Consider the following 17,800-nt stretch of genomic DNA (forward strand, 5'->3'; position numbering starts at 1 on the left):
TTTGCTATAGATCTCAAAAAGAAGAAAGATTTTTTTTTCCACGGGATCTTAGAGATTTGATCTAACCATAAGAAGATACTATATAATAAAAAAACTCATTTCTTGATCTTCAAGTTCCTCAATCATCCCAAGATCAGTGTAATGGGATTCGTCTATTTATTTATCTCAACTAGAAATGTGAGTAGGTTTGAAAAAAGAATCCTTGAATTTCAAGAATTGGGACAAGGTTTTTTAATGCCTTCTCTATTTATTTTTTCCCCATCTAAGTTATTTTACAAAGAAATTATGTAATAAGGAAGGAAAGAGGACAAGTAAGATTAGTGAGAGAAGTATAGTGGAGAATTGAATATATAATACATTTAGGAAAAATGAATTGTTTTGAAAAAGTAGTTGACGATCGTTTTTTGGATTGTAGGTTCAAATGATTTACTTCACTGAAAAGATTACTAATTCAAGTTCAAGATGGTCAAATTGTGTCTAAAAAGAGAGTAGAAGAAGCATCGTGACTCCATACATACATGACTTGGTCGGAGATATAGCTTAGTTGGTGGAGCTTTGCTATTACAATGCATTTTCAAGCGTTAATGATAGTATTTTATACCTAAACAAGTGACTCCTATTTTGTAAGTAATGAGGAAAAGGATCGAATCATACCACTAAAAGACTCTATTGAAATAAGGATGGATTATCAAAATCATAAAAATACCAAAAACGAAGTAAGTCCCTGGACAATCCAGGGTTTTAATGTGTTAAAATACATTGTTTTACCAAAAATGTCCTTCAAATAATTAAAACAATGGATTGTCCAACGACTTAATTCGTTTTTAATAATTTTTGAAAAAATAGGTTCTTTTTTTTTATATACATATTAAAATATTTAACCCTCTTTCAATAATTTACTCAAGAAATAAGACGAAAAGCAAGTGATTCTTAAAAAAAAACTACAAATAGAAGAAAGAAGAAAATGAGAAACGGATAAGTAACTTCAACTAGTTCTTGACTTGAATTAAGAGTCATTGATTTCAAAACATATGCGATCTGTACGTGACTAACATGGCAAGGACACAAAACCATAGATCTTTTTCTTCGGGATATACAAGAAAAAAGATCAACAGTTTTATGCCCTTGCCACGTCAGCCGCATTTAGACCACGTGCCACGATTTCTCATTAGTCTTGAATTAAACCTTTTTGTGATTTGTCTGACCTAAGAATAATGCTTTAAATCAACAAGAAAACTCCCTCACCCCCAATAAAATAGAAAAATTGTCAATAAAAACAAACAAAATCTACATAATTTATGGATCAAATTTCAGGATATATATAATATATAAAAATATTCATCCACAAATAAATCAATTATGGTTGGAGATGGACAGTAAAAGTGCTAAGCACGTGAGATGCACATGAGAGAAACGTAGGTAATGGCCTAATGGTAGCTTTGTCATCAAATTTTAATAAAGAGATGTAGAACGTCAAAAAGTATAGTCGGTGACAGCAAAAGATGGACATAATGCAAAGCCATACCTCTTCTTTTTCACTTTTTATCAACCACGTATAATTGCAGATTTTGTCTAATTTGTGTCCACGTGGCATAGATTCTTCTGGCCTACCAATTAGTGATAACTGATCCATCCACTTTACTCCCAATTCCCTATTGGTGACCTTTAAATAGTATTTTTTTTTTTTGTTAGTTTTTAGGTGATATAGACATACACTGACGTCCATTGTTTGCTGAATATTTGAGATACCCCTGTGTATTTAAATTGATAATATATGCCCCTTGACCTCAGTCTGTACTACAAGACTAATGAAAATGATACCTAATACCCTCATTTTGAATCTAGGGTAAATTATTTTTAATCTATACTTGGTTGGCTTTAGGAAAACTAACAACATGGATTTGCTCTCTTGATTTTTTTTTCTTTATATATATATATATATAGGGTCGGGTTCCTGCGACACACATTGCGACAACGTGTTTGTCTTATATGGGCAAAAATATTGGAATTGGCTGATTTTTTGTGAGGATGATCTCTGTGATGAGGGGATCATCCTGGCAAAAAATCATCCCATTCCAAAACTTCTACCCCATCAAAATTGATTTACAAAAATTGGACGGTCTATACTTTTTCAACAAAAATTGGACGGTCTAGAAGTTTCATAATGAGCTGATTTTTGGCAAGGATGATCTCCTCACCACAGAGATCATCCTCACAAAAAATTAGCCCATTCCAAACATTTTTGCCCATATAAGACAAAACACGTTGTCTATATGTGTGTTGAAATGGTTGTCGTTTGAACCTGACCCATATATATATATATATATACATACATTGGGTAATTGGGTATCACCTCTTCCACATGTACCAGGTGTATTGGGACAAATCCCAAAGGTTTACTATGGAATCGACTTCCTGAGACATGGTATCGGCTATCTCATTAACCCCTCATTGGTTTGTTCTCTTGATTGCATGTTCGAAATTGGGTGGTCTCCTAACTTATCCTTATTACACATTGAGAAACTTTCATGAAATGGAGGTGTGCAATTAGGGACTATTCTAGTCCTGTCCCAAAATAGGTGTGAAGATACTCTACGTGTTGAGAAAACAAGAACAATCGAACCAAGACTTGAGTTGAAACAAAACACAAATCACTTACAAAAACACATATTTTTACGTGGTTCCCTCAAGATTGAGATACAATCACGGAGCACATTTATTTCACTATGAAGAGAAAACTCGTAGTTACAGATTCCACACTTTCCTAAAAAATGATAAGTATATAAATACCCCAGAAAATCTAACGAGGGTTTTATATAATATTAGTGAAATTATGAAAATATCCTTGAAAATTTTCTTTCGGAAACTTTGTCCTCAATCGACGTGAACGCGTGACTTGATTTATAATACCTCCTCTTTGACCAATACTATTAAGCTCCACAAACCACAACACTATAGTCCTGTTTGGTACCATACAAATCATTTGTCAGGGGTTTAAGAGGTTCATGCAAAAAAATTTCAAAATGTAACCAAGTATCCATAAATTAGATTCCAACCATTAAAAAAAAAAAAAACTATTCAACTTAGTCATCAAAACCTTTGATTTTTCTAGTGACAAATTTATCATGTTATACTTCCCAAAAATCCTATTTTTTCTTAATGAAAGTATTTTTTTAAATGGGTAAACCCATTTTTTATGAATAAGTAATTTGCTAATGATAGGAATTGAACATGTAACTTGGATCTAACTGGCATTTTCTCATCGTTTGGAAGTTGAACCATATCGAATCTTTAGCTTGAAAAAAGTTAAACATGACTGACTTTAGGTAGACATATTAGGGGCTTTTGACAAGATGTTGATGAATTGAGATCATTTAAGTCATTTTTTATTAATCTTTCAGAGTACAATAAGGTCAAGGGATACCTCATGATCAATTTGAAAACACGGGATATCTCAAATATTTTGCAAAATGTGGAAATCATCATTTTTTTTTTCTTCGCTTCATCATGATCTTAAAATCCTTGCATCCACACTATATCTTTACCACCTCTTTCTAAAAACCATCGTGGAAAAAAATTCATGGAATCCATTGGACAGAAATTACTCATCTTTGGATATTGTTTATATGTGTGTTAGAGAGAGATGCAAGGTTGAGATATAGAAGAGATAAAGGTGAACGAGAATCTTCAAGGAAAGTAAGAGTATATTATTACTATTATTATTATTATGAACTAAAAGAAGAAAAAGATTGGGTTAGGCTGCTTGCACTTGAAGTTAAGAACCTCATCTTTTCCTTTTCTCTTCTTTTTCATTTAACTCACGAGGAAGGGTCAAATAATTAATATATTTAATTTTAAAATATTTTTGTAATGTTAATAATTATATTTTGAATCGTGCTAATCTTACGTGGCAAACTCAATCAACTATCTTGACATGATAAGTTCGAAACTGTAGATCTACATTCCTTGGGATACACAACTACACTTCCCCAAAAAAAGTGTATCTTGAGAGAACTGTGTTTCCTGAAGAACGTAGATCAATGGTTTCCAAACTTATCACGTTAGGTAGTCAATTGAGTTTGTCATGTGGGGTAGTTAGATTATCACGACTCTTATTTTTTTTCTTTAATCTCAAACACCTTGAGATCATTAGTGGTAGGATGTGTTAAACTTTGATTTAAGCCACCATTTTCTTCATATTGCAGTATGTGGTGTTTATCAAAGAGGAACGTTCGCTTAAATTTTTTAGAAAAAAAAAAAAAAAAAACCAATTAGGAAAAAAAACATATGTAAAAACAATGTAACATTAATAAATTTTCAAAATATGAGTTAGAGGTTTCGGATTGAGCTGATTTTTTGTGAGAATGATTTCTATGATGAGAAGATCATCCGGAAAAAAAAATCAGTCAAATCTAAAACTTCTAACCCCATTAAAAGTGATTTAGAATGTGGACCGTCGATTTTTTGTTAATTTTTATCAATAATTTGTAAATCACTTTTGATGGATTTAGAAGTTTCAGATTGAACTAATTTTTTGTGAGGATGATCTTCTCATCATAGTGACCATCCTTGCAAAAAATCAGTTCAATCCAAAATCTCTAACCGATATTTTCAAAAATCATTGTTTTTACATGTCCCTTGAACCGCCCCCATATATATATATATATGAACATATCATTTATCTTTCTCGTACTTCAATAAGTACGATCAAACGTATTGATATTAGGTAATCAATCGAACATTTCTTATTGAAAGGAACATTCAATTGAGGAAAAATATTAGAATACTAAGATATTATTATGTACATGGATGCACTTAATTATTATCTTTGGAATAGAAGATGTAATTATCGGAGATTAATATTTTATTTGTTTTTATTAAAAATCTCGAGACGACATGTGTAGGCTTCACACAATTATGTTTATTACTTTATTTCGTGCTTATAAAAAAAATATTAAATACATTCGCATAATTCAACTGTGCTAAGCAAAAATATTTCCGAGTTGACTCGTCCAAATTACAGAGCTAGTTAATTAAACGAGTTTTTATGGTCTGATCCCATCTTAGACGTTAGTTTGATTGTTTGTTTCAAACGTCCGTTTGAGGCATGTTTTTTCCTTAAAACAACACGCATGCCTAGATTTGCATCTCTCTTTCTTTCTTTCTTTCTTTCTCTCTCCAAACTCAATCAAGCAGATTTTCAATGGCTACTGTAAGAAAACTGATCGTAGAAGTCATTGACGCTCGAAGTCTCCTCCCTAAGGATGGACAAGGCACATCAAGTCCGTACGTTTTAGTTGATTTTTATGGGCAACGAAAACGGACACAAACCGTGATCCGTGACCTGAACCCGACATGGAACGAAGTTCTTGATTTCAACGTTGGAGCGCCATCTGATGTGTTTGGAGATATGCTAGAGCTTGATGTCTACCATGATCGAACCATTGGCCCGACTCGTAGGAACAATTTTCTTGGACGGATCCGATTGAGTTCCTACAAGTTCGTCCGCAAAGGAGAAGAAGCACTCATCTACTTTCCCTTGGAGAAGAAGAGCTTCTGGAGCTGGATTCAAGGTGAGATCGGTTTGAAAGTTTACTATGTTGATGAACCTGTTAGTCCTCCATCACCACCACCGCCACCACCACCACCACCACCTGTTGTAGATGAAAAATCTGACACACCTGTGAAACAACAGCCTGGATCTGATCCACAAAAGACTGGAGAGGCAGAAAGTGCTGTAAAACCAGCAGAAACACCACCAGAATCTGACACAAAGGAAACTAATAGTGGATCAGAAGATGCCGGGAAATCTGACACTCCGGCCGCACCTTCAGTCGAAGCTAATCCATCAGATCCTGCGGAACCACCAGCGGCTCCAGTGCCGGAAGAAGTATCTCCTGCGGCAGAACCTGCACCGCAAGCACCACCAGAAGAAAAACCTCCGGAATCTGACCCACCACCTCCCGTGGAAGCTCCTGTTTCGGTGGATCCACCAACTCCAGAACCAGTCCAACCGGTCACTGAAAATGAGACAGCACAGAAGTGGTCCCCACCACCGGAAGTAATGGCGTCGATGATGTCAGGATCTATGCCGGACGTCAAATTCACCGGATTCAATTCCGGACGGCCTATTTCTCGGCAAACGACGTCAGATAGTTTCACGAGGGATTCAACGGAGAGAACCCCAATCGAACGGTCATCTTTCGATTTCGATCTCGTAGAGAAAATGCACTATTTGTTCGTCAGAATCGTAAAATCGAGATCTCTCCCCACTAAAGGAAACCCAATAGTCAAGATTTCGGTTTCGGGTTGCCACGTCAGAACCAAACCGGCCCGAAAAACCACATTCTTTGAGTGGGACCAGATATTCGCCTTTGGCCAAGAAACGCAGGAGTCTGCATCAACCATGGAAGTCTCCGTGTGGGACCCACCATCTGAGTGTGCATCTGACGTGGCGGGCTCACATTTCTTTGGTGGAATTTGCTTTGATGTCAGCGAGATTCTACTGCGGGACCCACCTGATAGTCCATTAGCCCCTCAATGGTACAGATTAGAAGGTGGTGGGGCCCACAAAGGTGATCTGATGCTTGCCACGTGGATTGGTACTCAAGCTGACGAGGCATTTGCTGATGCGTGGAAACCTGACACAGTTGGCAACGTTAGTTCACGTTCGAAAGTGTACATCTCTCCTAAACTATGGTACTTGAGAGCAACGGTGATTGAAGCCCAAGACATCTTACCGTTAACGGCGTTAAGGGAATCCAGCTTTCAAGTTAAAGCTCAATTAGGTTTTCAAGTCCTGAAGACCAAAACTTCCGTTAGTCGTAACGGATCGCCGTTATGGAACGAAGATTTGATCTTTGTAGCTGCTGAGCCGTTTGGTGATCATCTGGTTTTCTCCATTGAAAACCGCCAATCAAAGGGAATGGCGGTTTCTGGTATAGCCAGAATACCACTTACGACAATCGAGCGGCGGGTTGACGATCGAAAAGTGGTTTCCCGGTGGTTTAGCCTTGAAGAATCTGACAACGAGAAGAAAGCCTACAAGGGTCGGGTCCACCTCCGCCTTTGCTTCGATGGTGGATATCACGTGATGGACGAACCAGCTCACGCGTGTAGCGACTTTCGTCCGACAGCGAGGCAGCTTTGGAAACCTCCTATTGGTTCTATCGAACTGGGGATCGTTGGATGCAAGAATCTTCTTCCAATGAAAATGATTAACGGCAAAGGAATAACGGACGCTTATTCTGTCGCAAAATACGGACAAAAGTGGATACGTACGCGGACCGTTTCAAACAGTTTGGAACCTAAGTGGAACGAACAGTACACGTGGAAGGTTTACGATCCATGTACGGTGCTCACCATTGGGGTATTCGACAGTTGGGGTGTATACGATCAAAATGGTTCTAAAGGCGCCAAGCGTCCTGATTTCCGTATTGGTAAAGTACGAATACGTATATCAACTTTAGAGATTGGTAAAGTGTATAAGAATACGTATCCGTTGCTTTTGTTGTCTCCAAGTGGAGTAAAGAAGATGGGCGAGATAGATGTCGCTGTACGGTTCGTACGTGCGGCTCCCACACTAGATATGCTCCACGTGTATACACAACCAATACTACCTCTGATGCATCATATTAAGCCGCTTGGCATCCTCCAACAGGAGTTGTTAAGGAGTACAGCTTCGAAGACCGTGGCCACTTATTTATCCCAATCAGAACCACCTCTTACGCCTGAGGTCGTATTGTACATGCTTGATGCGGACTCGCACGCTTTCAGCATGCGGAAGGTACGTGCGAACTGGTTCAGGATTATAAACGTGATTTCAGGGGTTGTCGACGTGGTGCGTTGGATTGATGACACGCGTTCATGGAAGAACCCAACAGCTACCTTGCTGGTACACGCTTTGCTTGTGATGTTGGTTTGGTTCCCAGATCTGATCGTCCCGACACTCGCATTCTATCTCTTTGTGATTGGAGCTTGGAACTACAGGTTTCGATCAAGGGGCCCACTTCCACATCTTGATCCGAAGATCTCGCAAGCAGATGTGGTTGATCGAGATGAACTGGACGAGGAATTCGATACAGTGCCAAGCAGCAGATCAGCAGAGACGATTCGTGTTAGGTACGATAAACTTCGCACGCTTGGGGCGAGAGTGCAAACAGCGTTGGGGGATATTGCAACACAAGGGGAGAGAGTGCAGGCTTTGGTGACGTGGCGGGACCCACGTGCGACAGGGATATTTGTGGGATTGTGTTTTGTTGTGGCTGTTTTGCTGTATTTGATACCATCGAAGGTGGTGGCGATGGCTTTTGGATTCTATTATCTTCGCCACCCTTTGTTTAGAGATAGGATACCTTCTCCTGCTTTGAGCTTCTTTAGAAGGCTTCCTTCTCTGTTTGATCAGATGATGTAGAATTAATAGAAGATGTGTTGTTGGTAAATTGTTGAAATGTCGCATATACCGGATCAATTTTATGGTTTCTTTTGTAATTTTTGTTTTGAAAAATGCTAGAATGACATAAAGGTGACACAAATGATGTGGTGACGCGCATATAACCATAGATACTTTTTACTCGTATCTCGTGAAAAAACATAAGGTAACATGAGCACAACACCACGTCATTGTGTCACCCTATGTCTCCCTTTGTGTTACCCCAACACGACTCGTTTGTTTTCCATCAAATGTCCATAATTTATTTATGAGTCAAGCTGTAGTGACGTCAAGGTGGAACCTCGCATCACACTTCTTGACATGAAAGTTCATGTGGATAGCTTTTTCATCCGTATCTATCTAGATGAAAAGCACCTTATGATTCTCGAGAAGTGCTGGTGTGACACAGGGTTTACTGTGATTCTCACAATTCTGACGTGGAGATACATACATAATCATAGATGATTTTTACTCGCATCGCGAGGAAACACATCTATGGTTATGTGCACATCCCACATCAAACTTGTGAGAATCGTAATAAATACCTTTTGTCATTCCAACATTTTTCATGATTCTTATACACTTTCACGTCACAAAGTGCATATGAGAGGTCACTTCAGCATCAATCATAATTTATATAAGGGAGGCGTTCGGCGCCCTAATGTATAACAAATATTTTGGCAAATATTTAGGGACCATTGGATATAGGATAATCGGACGGATCAGATTCAATTTAACAGTCAATTGGTTTAAGTTATAAAATTATAACTTAATTACAGCACTGTCCCTCACTTTCATAGTAATTAATGCTTCCTCCCTCTTCTCTTTAAATCCGATTGAACCAAATAACTCTCTGTTATACGTTAGGATGCCGAACGCCTCCCTTTATATAATTATTGTTGAAGTGAATTCTATGATTAACTTCATTTCACACTTTTGTGACATGGAGGTATGTATGAACATGAATGTTTTTCACTAAGATACGAGTATTTTTCCATGCTTACCTTCACATCTTGTAAATGTGAAATGAGGCCAATCTTGAAATCACTCCAGCAATGATTCTAATTTAGACATCAAAATTGACATCATCTCACAATCATTTTTTAACGGAAAATGTTGGAGTGACATTAAAATTGAAATTGTGTCACACATTGCTGACATGAATATGTGTACGAAATCATAGATACTTTCATCAAGATATGAGTGAAAAGTATTTACGGTTATTTGCTCCCTCACGTCAACAATATCAATTTTAATGTCACTCCAGCATAACACTATCAATTATTCATTAATAATGTACAAATGTTCATGTGAGATATTTATGTAATTTTATATAAATTAAGGAAAATAATTAAAAACAATATATTTTTGAAACATAAGCCAAAACATCTCTTGACAAGTTAAAAATATAAATGTTTTAAAATCTTCCATTAAGAATTTTTTTTATTTTTTTATCAGTACTTTCAGAATATTGTACGTCACAAGGATCATTCAAAGTATTACTAGTTAAGGCAGCGCATGCTCGGTTTTGATTAAGTTTTATTCACAAAATTTTGATTAATTTTTTTAATTTAGTTTTGTTAACATTATCATCAATCGATCATTACACCTGAGTCTAACACAAGTTATCCTAATCATAACTAACCCAACTGTGTATGATGTTTCCTACTCAGTGAATCATCACAGTGCAAATTTTTGTCCTCGAGATCCCGATAGGGTCCAAGAGACAGATAGAGATGATATTGTTGTAAGACCACTTATCCACCAAGGCTCTGAAAAGATGGGAAAAAAAAGTAGTTACTAAGTATAAAAATGAGAAGCTAATGTGAAGTATAAACTGGATTATGTTTAGTGGAGAAGATTAGTAAAATTTTAACATTAGCAAATTGGGTGAAGATCACTATTTATCTTATATTTTAGGGTGCATTTAAATGTAACAAAGAACAAATTGTGTCTAAGAAAATGTTTCATAATTGAAAAGTGTGTATTTTCTCACATTTTAAAATGATCATATACTTTAAAATGTATCATAGCTTTTTATAATTATTTCAAAACTTAAAATGGATAAATCTATTTTATATGATATTTTGTAATTTAAATCAAGATGATTTTGTAATTTAAATCAAGATTTCTCAATTCACGTGTCCACAACTCTTATCTTTGCAAACTTTTAGCTGGGAAAAGAAATTATAATTCATTCTCATTCAATTTAGATCCACTAAAATCCCCCCTCAGACATTGTTATTGAAAGCAAATCTTGTATATTTACAGTCTCTTCCATGAGAGGCAGAGCCAGGATTTTTCCCACGTGACGTGGGGGCAACCAAGAGTAGGAAAAAAAATTTGGGGACGTCTAAGAGTGAAAAAAAAAAAAAAATAGTTGTGGGGGCAACTAAGAGTGGGAAATTTTTTTGTAAGGACAATAATGGCAGATTTTTTTATTCACCGCTAAAATTTGTCGCAATAGCTCACTAATCCATAGACTTCGAAAATTCTTGTAGTGCCCCCACTGTAAATCCATCCCAGCTTCCATCAAATGGAGGCAATAGCTCACTAATCCATAGACTTCGAAAATTCTTGTAGTGCCCCCACTGTAAATCCATCCCAGCTTCCATCAAATGGAGGCCAAAGATATTACTTTTAATTCCTTGGCAAGTTTAAAAATCTTGAATTACAAAGAAAAATGCAAAAGTTTTGATGCTTTGAAGTGCATTCTTAGAATAATTAAGGCATCATCATTGGGCATATTTTACTTTTTTTGCTGCTTTTTTTTTTTTTCAAAAATAATTACCAAGAACTCCTAAAGTATATAACATCAGGATACACTGATTTCCACACAAAAATATAAAAAAATGAAAGACATTGAGAAAAGGAATACAGTATTACCATCAATGACTTCAATAAGTTTGACATTTGTTCGAAGAATCAGGATCCTGAACAGTGTCTCATTCCTATTCTATAGGAATGGTGTCTATGTGTCACGTTTAGGTTAGTGTTTAAAACACATAGGGCTCCTAAAAAAGCCGTTTGCACCATAAAACGCAGCCCAGTGTGTTTAGTCTCAAAAAACAAGGTGCAACGTAGACACCTTATACTCCTATACGAACGAGACATCATTCTGGATCACAACTCTTGTTTGAATTACAACTGGTAACATGCAGAAACTAAGTACAATAAGATGAAGGGAGGATGCAATTTGACCGAGTGAACATAAAGACAACACATGAGGAATTGCATTTCATGATATTTAAAGCCCAAAGTACGAGCATTATTGCGCTTTCAAAATCTTCACATGGCTCAAATCGATCCAGATCATATAAATTATGCTTAATGTTTCAACATAGCATCAAATCACATGTTGCACATTCTTATCATGACAGATCATATTCTTATAGACTAACCTTAGTTGGAAGACCAAATATTTCACAATTTCAACCAGGCTTCAACACATGCTCTAGAACAACTTATATCATATAGTTGGAATGTTTCAGCATAGCAACATGAAGATATTTTCGTGAAATTTGATCCAAACAAACACTTTAAAATGATGATTTCATCAATTACAACATATCCCTTCTAACGCATGGCTCATGCACAGAACATTTGAGAGACTAGGAGCACTAAGACTATCTCGATACAGTCTTATTACGTCATAATTTTTAATTCTTAGATCTAAAAGAAATCCTATCCACTATAAAAATTCCACAATTGTAAATTTTAATGTTGGATATGTCTCTTCAGTGGATGAGAATGAAGAATGGTTGTCTATAGGTACACCATGAAACCAATGCTGACCCTATGTGAAGGCAAGAGTCAAATTTGCAGTGCAAAAGCTAACCGATTCAAAATTGACACCTTCTAGATAAATAAACCATAGCAACCAATATCTTAGACTGAATTTAAGATCTTAACTACATTCAAGTGACCTTGACATGGATCATGCATCAACATGGCAAACCCTTGTTAAGTGTTACTCATGAATGAGAATTCAAATGAATTATTGAATTGTGTTGGGAAGTTGGCAAGAGATTGAAGCATTTTTTTTTGTTCCATCTTGGGTTGCCACAATCTCTTACCAATTGGGACACAGAGCTCTTTGATTCCATGTGCAAAGTTACATTGAGTGATGTAAGTACAAGTCCTATTGCAGAATTTGAAGTACAGTTTGATCTTGACCTGTACAAGCTGATCTTACATAAAGTTAGCAACAAATGACTAAGAGAATGAATACATTTGTTCAAGCAAAAAAAAAAAAAACTTTACAATTGCATCTTTATAGTTGAAAGAAGAGCGAACATTTACTTATGCTTATATAAGCTTCATCAGAATTATTTTGTTTGTCCCATCATCATCGTCATTAAAGTCAAATAAATAAACCATTTAATGGACCCCACCTATGGGAAAAAAAGACGAGTAAAGTTGAACTTTTTATGAAACAATTATGTGTCTCTTATGGAAGGAAATATAAATTAACTGTTTCGGAGAACAGAGGACAGACTATTAATGGTGCGCATGTGGTGCAAATCTCACTATTCAACAACAGAAACCAATGCTTACAAAAAAAAAAATGCAGAATATTTATTGGATTTACTTTTTGATCTGCCACTAATTTCAGTAAATCCAAGTCAAGTGATAGTGTGGCAGCTATCTTTCTTATGAGAAAAGAAGTTGCACTTCAGAGATGCTTGTTGATTCTAAGGATTTTGAGGTGCTCATTTTATGTATTATTTTTAAGTAATTTTTGTGCCTAATGGTGATTTGATAGGATTGAAAGTGGTTACCACAATAAAGTAATGTAATTTATTATTGCAAAACTAGAAAGGCAATTCTGTCATTTTTTTTTTTATTTTTATGGCAATATTGAAAAATATCAATTGTCACACTTATCACACACAAATATAGAAAAGGAACAAAATAAGAGAGAAGAAAATACAAGATTTTGAATAATACCTTTATACAACATGCGGTCGTCAAACGTAATAGTAACAAGTAACCTGATTCCAATTCCTATATCTCCCTTTGTCATCACAGTAACAAATTCACTATGGTCAATTCGTCCATCGTGAAACATAAACACACAAAATAAGCAAATTCAAGGTTAATATAGGCCATAAAATAAAATCAAAATAACAAATAATCAAAGCTTATCTAAGACAATGATTAATTGCATGCACAACCTCCCTCTACCTAAATTATGCCGCTCATACATGATTCACTCGGAAGGAATTTGCAACCCACGATTTGATTTGATGTCTCCTACGTAAATAATCTTCTAAGCCAAATTTGTAATGATGAATATTTATGTTGTCAATGAGTGAAGGAAGCTTAGAGCCATGTAGTAAGTTATATTACAAAAGATGCATTTTGTGAAGTTAGAATAGAATTCAGATAAGATATTTAAGAAACAGATCTGCTCAACATCAATTTCAGGATTTACTCTAAGCCTAGTGGATCATGAAGTTTCTCTAGCTAAAGAGTTGAGTCAGTATGTCTTGCATTCAAATAACAAGTATATGAATTAATTTAGAATAATAGTAATGGAGTTTCTTCTTGAAGTAATACCTTGATTTCATTGCATCAAATTCAAATCCTAAATTTTTCAAAAACGATTACAATGACTTATTTTTTAAATTTCAAATTGTATCCCCTTTTTATTCGAATTGCCACAAGCCTGACCAACTTCACTCATGTTCCTTCGATGTCTTACCAATTTGAAGCCCAACATGAAACTGCTCTGAAACAATAGTTTTCTGGCTTAGTATTTTTATTGTCACATTTACGTCTTATAGTTTTCTCATGAGATTACAGTATATTCTAGTAGTTCGAGTTTTTCATGGCTCCTCAAAATTTGAATCGAAAATAAGGATTTTTGTTTGAAACTGATCTAAGAATTGATAGGTTCACAGAGCTAGGACTAACAGTTTGTATAAGACGTATTTTATAATTATATGATCCCAAATTTATTGGAAATTGGCTTATTTGACGTGGAACCTCAATTTTCTTATTGTATTTCACCTCGAATGATTGGGTGATTTTTCCTCTCAGCTACAGGGTCTTTTGCATTTAAGGGCATTTGGTCATTTTGGAGAGAATGTAAAATCTCGCAAAACCCATACTTTTAAAGAAAGGGTTTGGGTCAATATTTTAGATTCAACGCACTTGGTAAATTTAAATTATCCTGATTTACCATGCTCATTGCACCAAAATAATTTTTGTGCTCAAAAGCGCATCTCGAAAGAAGAGCAACAGTGAGTTCAAGAAGTGGGAACAATTTTTAACTAAAACCAGCGTTCGAGATTGATTGATGCTTTAAGATAGTGAGAGGCAAAAAAAAAAATGCCGGTGGTCGAAAGAGATGTTTATGCTTAATAAGCTCATCAATAGAGTGTGGCAATTGAGTAAACCTGAGATATTAATAAGTGCTTAGTGCAAGCAATAGTGATCTTGTCGATTAAAGTGACGTATATGATTGTTATGCATCTTGAGAAAAAAGAGCAAGACAAAAGCAACATGGTTAGTGAAACTGATTTCAAATGATCAATAAGTGTCTTAATTGAGAGAGTGATGCACGAACACTTCTTCAAGATTAGTTATTGTTGTGTGAGTGAGAGAGGGATAGGTCTTACCAATCAAAAGATGTTTGTAGTCATAAGAAAGGACAAATACTCAAATGTATATTGTTGTGTAGTTATAGGAAATGTAAATCCATTTATACGATGGAGATCATGTGTTTTCTCATAAGTCATTTTTCGTGAGTCATCAGAACCTAACCCTATATGTAGGATGGGTGTGATAATGTAAGTACGTCCATTTAGTTATTGGGCTAGACCTCCTTGAATCAAGTTTAGGTTTGGGGTTTTGGTAGGAAGGTAGGTCCATCCCGACCGGATTAGGCATGTATTACATATTTTATATAAATATATACAACGATTTGCACTAGAAAGATGATTTGATGGTATATTTTCTATAAAAAAGAAGTAATTACAGTTCTATTGAATGAATGGTTGTCCAATTTGTCTCAAATTAGACGAAATGGAAAATCAAACGATTGTCTCGAGCCCAAATGGACAATGAAAGGGGTCGAGACTACAGCTCAATTTCAATTACTTAAGTAATTCTTTAATATGACTGAATTCTAGACTAAAGAAAATAAATTAAATTAAATTACTATAAGATATTCTTTGAAAATCCGATTACACCCAGTTTGCCTTGAAGCGTGAAAATTAGAACTTTTGGATTGATTGGTTCAACTTCTGCGTAGATCTTATTTCCCTAAAATTTTCAATGTTTTAGAGTATTTTAGTTTCCTCTAACATCTCATTAGTTACTGAAACATCTGTTCTTATTATATTCATTGAATATGAATTTTAAGTAAAGAAATGAATCATAGAATGTCTGGAAAAATGAAAATAGATGAATTTTTAAATGAAACTGTCATATAAATTAGATGAAAAATGAAATCTTGCGTGCTTCTCGTAAATATTGTGCCAAAAATAAAATACATGTGAAATTTTCAAGAACATAAACTTGTCATGGGTTTCTTAATAGAAACACTCACTAAACACACCCTTTTAGACATTGAATATATTTAAAAGAAGGAAAAAACTAGTAAGTGTAGGGGACAGTGGCCAACGTATCCCTCTAAAAAAATGAGAGGTCTTGATTTTGAGTCCCCCGTTGGCCACCCACATGGATTTATCCTTGTTTACTTGGTATGTGTGGTTTGTGGGATATTGCGTGTACCCAAGGAATTTGACTGAGATACGATGTTCTAAGAGGTTAGTTGCCTTGTCCCTCCCAATCAGGCCTATGGTTCAAAATCCTCATCATAAAAAATAAAAAAAATAAAAATTATATTACATGTATAGTGGGCCCTTAATAGTTATGTATTTAGATTTTCATGCATGAAATTTTTTACAATTCTCTTGATCACTCACCAACTTTTTCTAAAATGTACAATAAATTTTATGATTTTCAATGAGTTTTACTAGAAAATTAATTACAACTAATTTTATTAATTTAATATATTTTCTTCCTTACCAATGTTTTTGTAAAATTCATGATAAATTTTATTAGATACTTTAATTGAATTTTATTAAAAACTTATAATTAGTTTTTTTTTTCAAATGATATTCTCATTTTTGGTTGATAGTTATTACATTTTCTCACCCCACCAAATCTTCAAGGATTTATTATAATTTTCATTATTTTACCCACCCAACCTCTGTAAGAAAAAAAAAATGCAATCCGACCGCTGTTAAATGTGGAGGCTCATTGATTAAGAGACGAAACAATCAACAAGTGTGTTGCTTCATGGTTCAGGAGACAAACTTGTTGCTAGACCAAACAAAAATTGCAAAATATTATGAAGAATGCGTTGCTTGATTTAAAAGCCACAAACTTGTCACTGCAACACAAATTCTAACATAGCGGTTTTTTTTTTCTCTTTTCAAAGTGGCAATTTTGTTGCTTGAACGTAGTAATAAGTGATGATCTCATTCTTTCGAAACAAACAAAACACCCCTATTAGTGAGTTTGATAGTGAGAGTTGCTTATTGATCGTGATAATGTGAATATCGCACATGGAAAACTCAATTGACTATCCTGATGTGATAAGTTTGAGAATTGTAGATTTGTGCTCCTCAGGATACACGGCTGCACTTTCTCATAAAAAAGTGTATCTTAAGGGAACTGTATATCTCGAGAAACATAGATCTACACTCCTCGAGATACATGCTACACTTCTCATAAAAAGTCCCAAAGAGCGCGGATGTACGATTTCATGTAAGTAGTAGTCGATTGAATATGCCACGTGGGGTAGTCAGATTATCACGACTGTTTGACAAACTCAACCCACTCGAGTTCACAAATATCCGAATCTTCTACTTTCGTTTCCTATGTATTTCAATTTTAGTGAAAGTTGACAACTCTCGTACAGGCAAGCTCGCGGAGGCTCTTTCTCTCTCCCTCTATCCTCCATCCTATTCTTCCCTAGCCCCAATCTATACTTCTTTCTTTCTCTTTCTCTTTCTTCTTTTGTTCTGGGCTTGAATCTCAACAAAGTTGTTAACTAGAAGAGAGAAAATGGAGAGCTCCATCAGTAGTACAAAGCTCGAACCTCATTAAACTCCAGTCTCTCTCTCTCATTTTCTTTCTCTGTCTCTCTCCACAACCCATGCTCTTCCCACAACCTTCAGTCCCCCTGTCTCTCACATACAGAGTGCTGCCATGGAAGAAACAAAGAAGCTCTAAGACTGGAAAGTTCTCCAAAACTTTAAAATGGTCGTGAAATTAGGGTTTTTCCATGGAAGAAACAGAGGAGTTCCAAGAATCACGTTTGAACATAAGGATTCTAGCGAATTCAGTATA

At 35.4% G+C, this 17,800-nt stretch overlaps 1 protein-coding gene across 1 annotated transcript; it reads left to right on the forward strand.

Annotated features, from left to right (window-relative positions):
- Positions 1-5,117: 5,117 nt before the first annotated feature.
- LOC147397114 (C2 calcium/lipid-binding plant phosphoribosyltransferase family protein) lies at positions 5,118-8,490 on the forward strand. The gene has a single exon (XM_086452570.1). The coding sequence runs from the start codon at positions 5,204-5,206 to the stop codon at positions 8,411-8,413; it is 3,210 nt and encodes a 1,069-aa protein (XP_086308696.1). The 5' UTR covers positions 5,118-5,203; the 3' UTR covers positions 8,414-8,490.
- The last annotated feature ends 9,310 nt before the right edge of the window (positions 8,491-17,800 follow it).

The sequence above is a fragment of the Akebia trifoliata genome, chromosome 8 (genome assembly GCF_017979445.1).
Source record: "Akebia trifoliata isolate Shusen 1 chromosome 8, ASM1797944v1, whole genome shotgun sequence".
In the NCBI taxonomy this organism is placed as follows: domain Eukaryota; kingdom Viridiplantae; phylum Streptophyta; class Magnoliopsida; order Ranunculales; family Lardizabalaceae; genus Akebia; species Akebia trifoliata.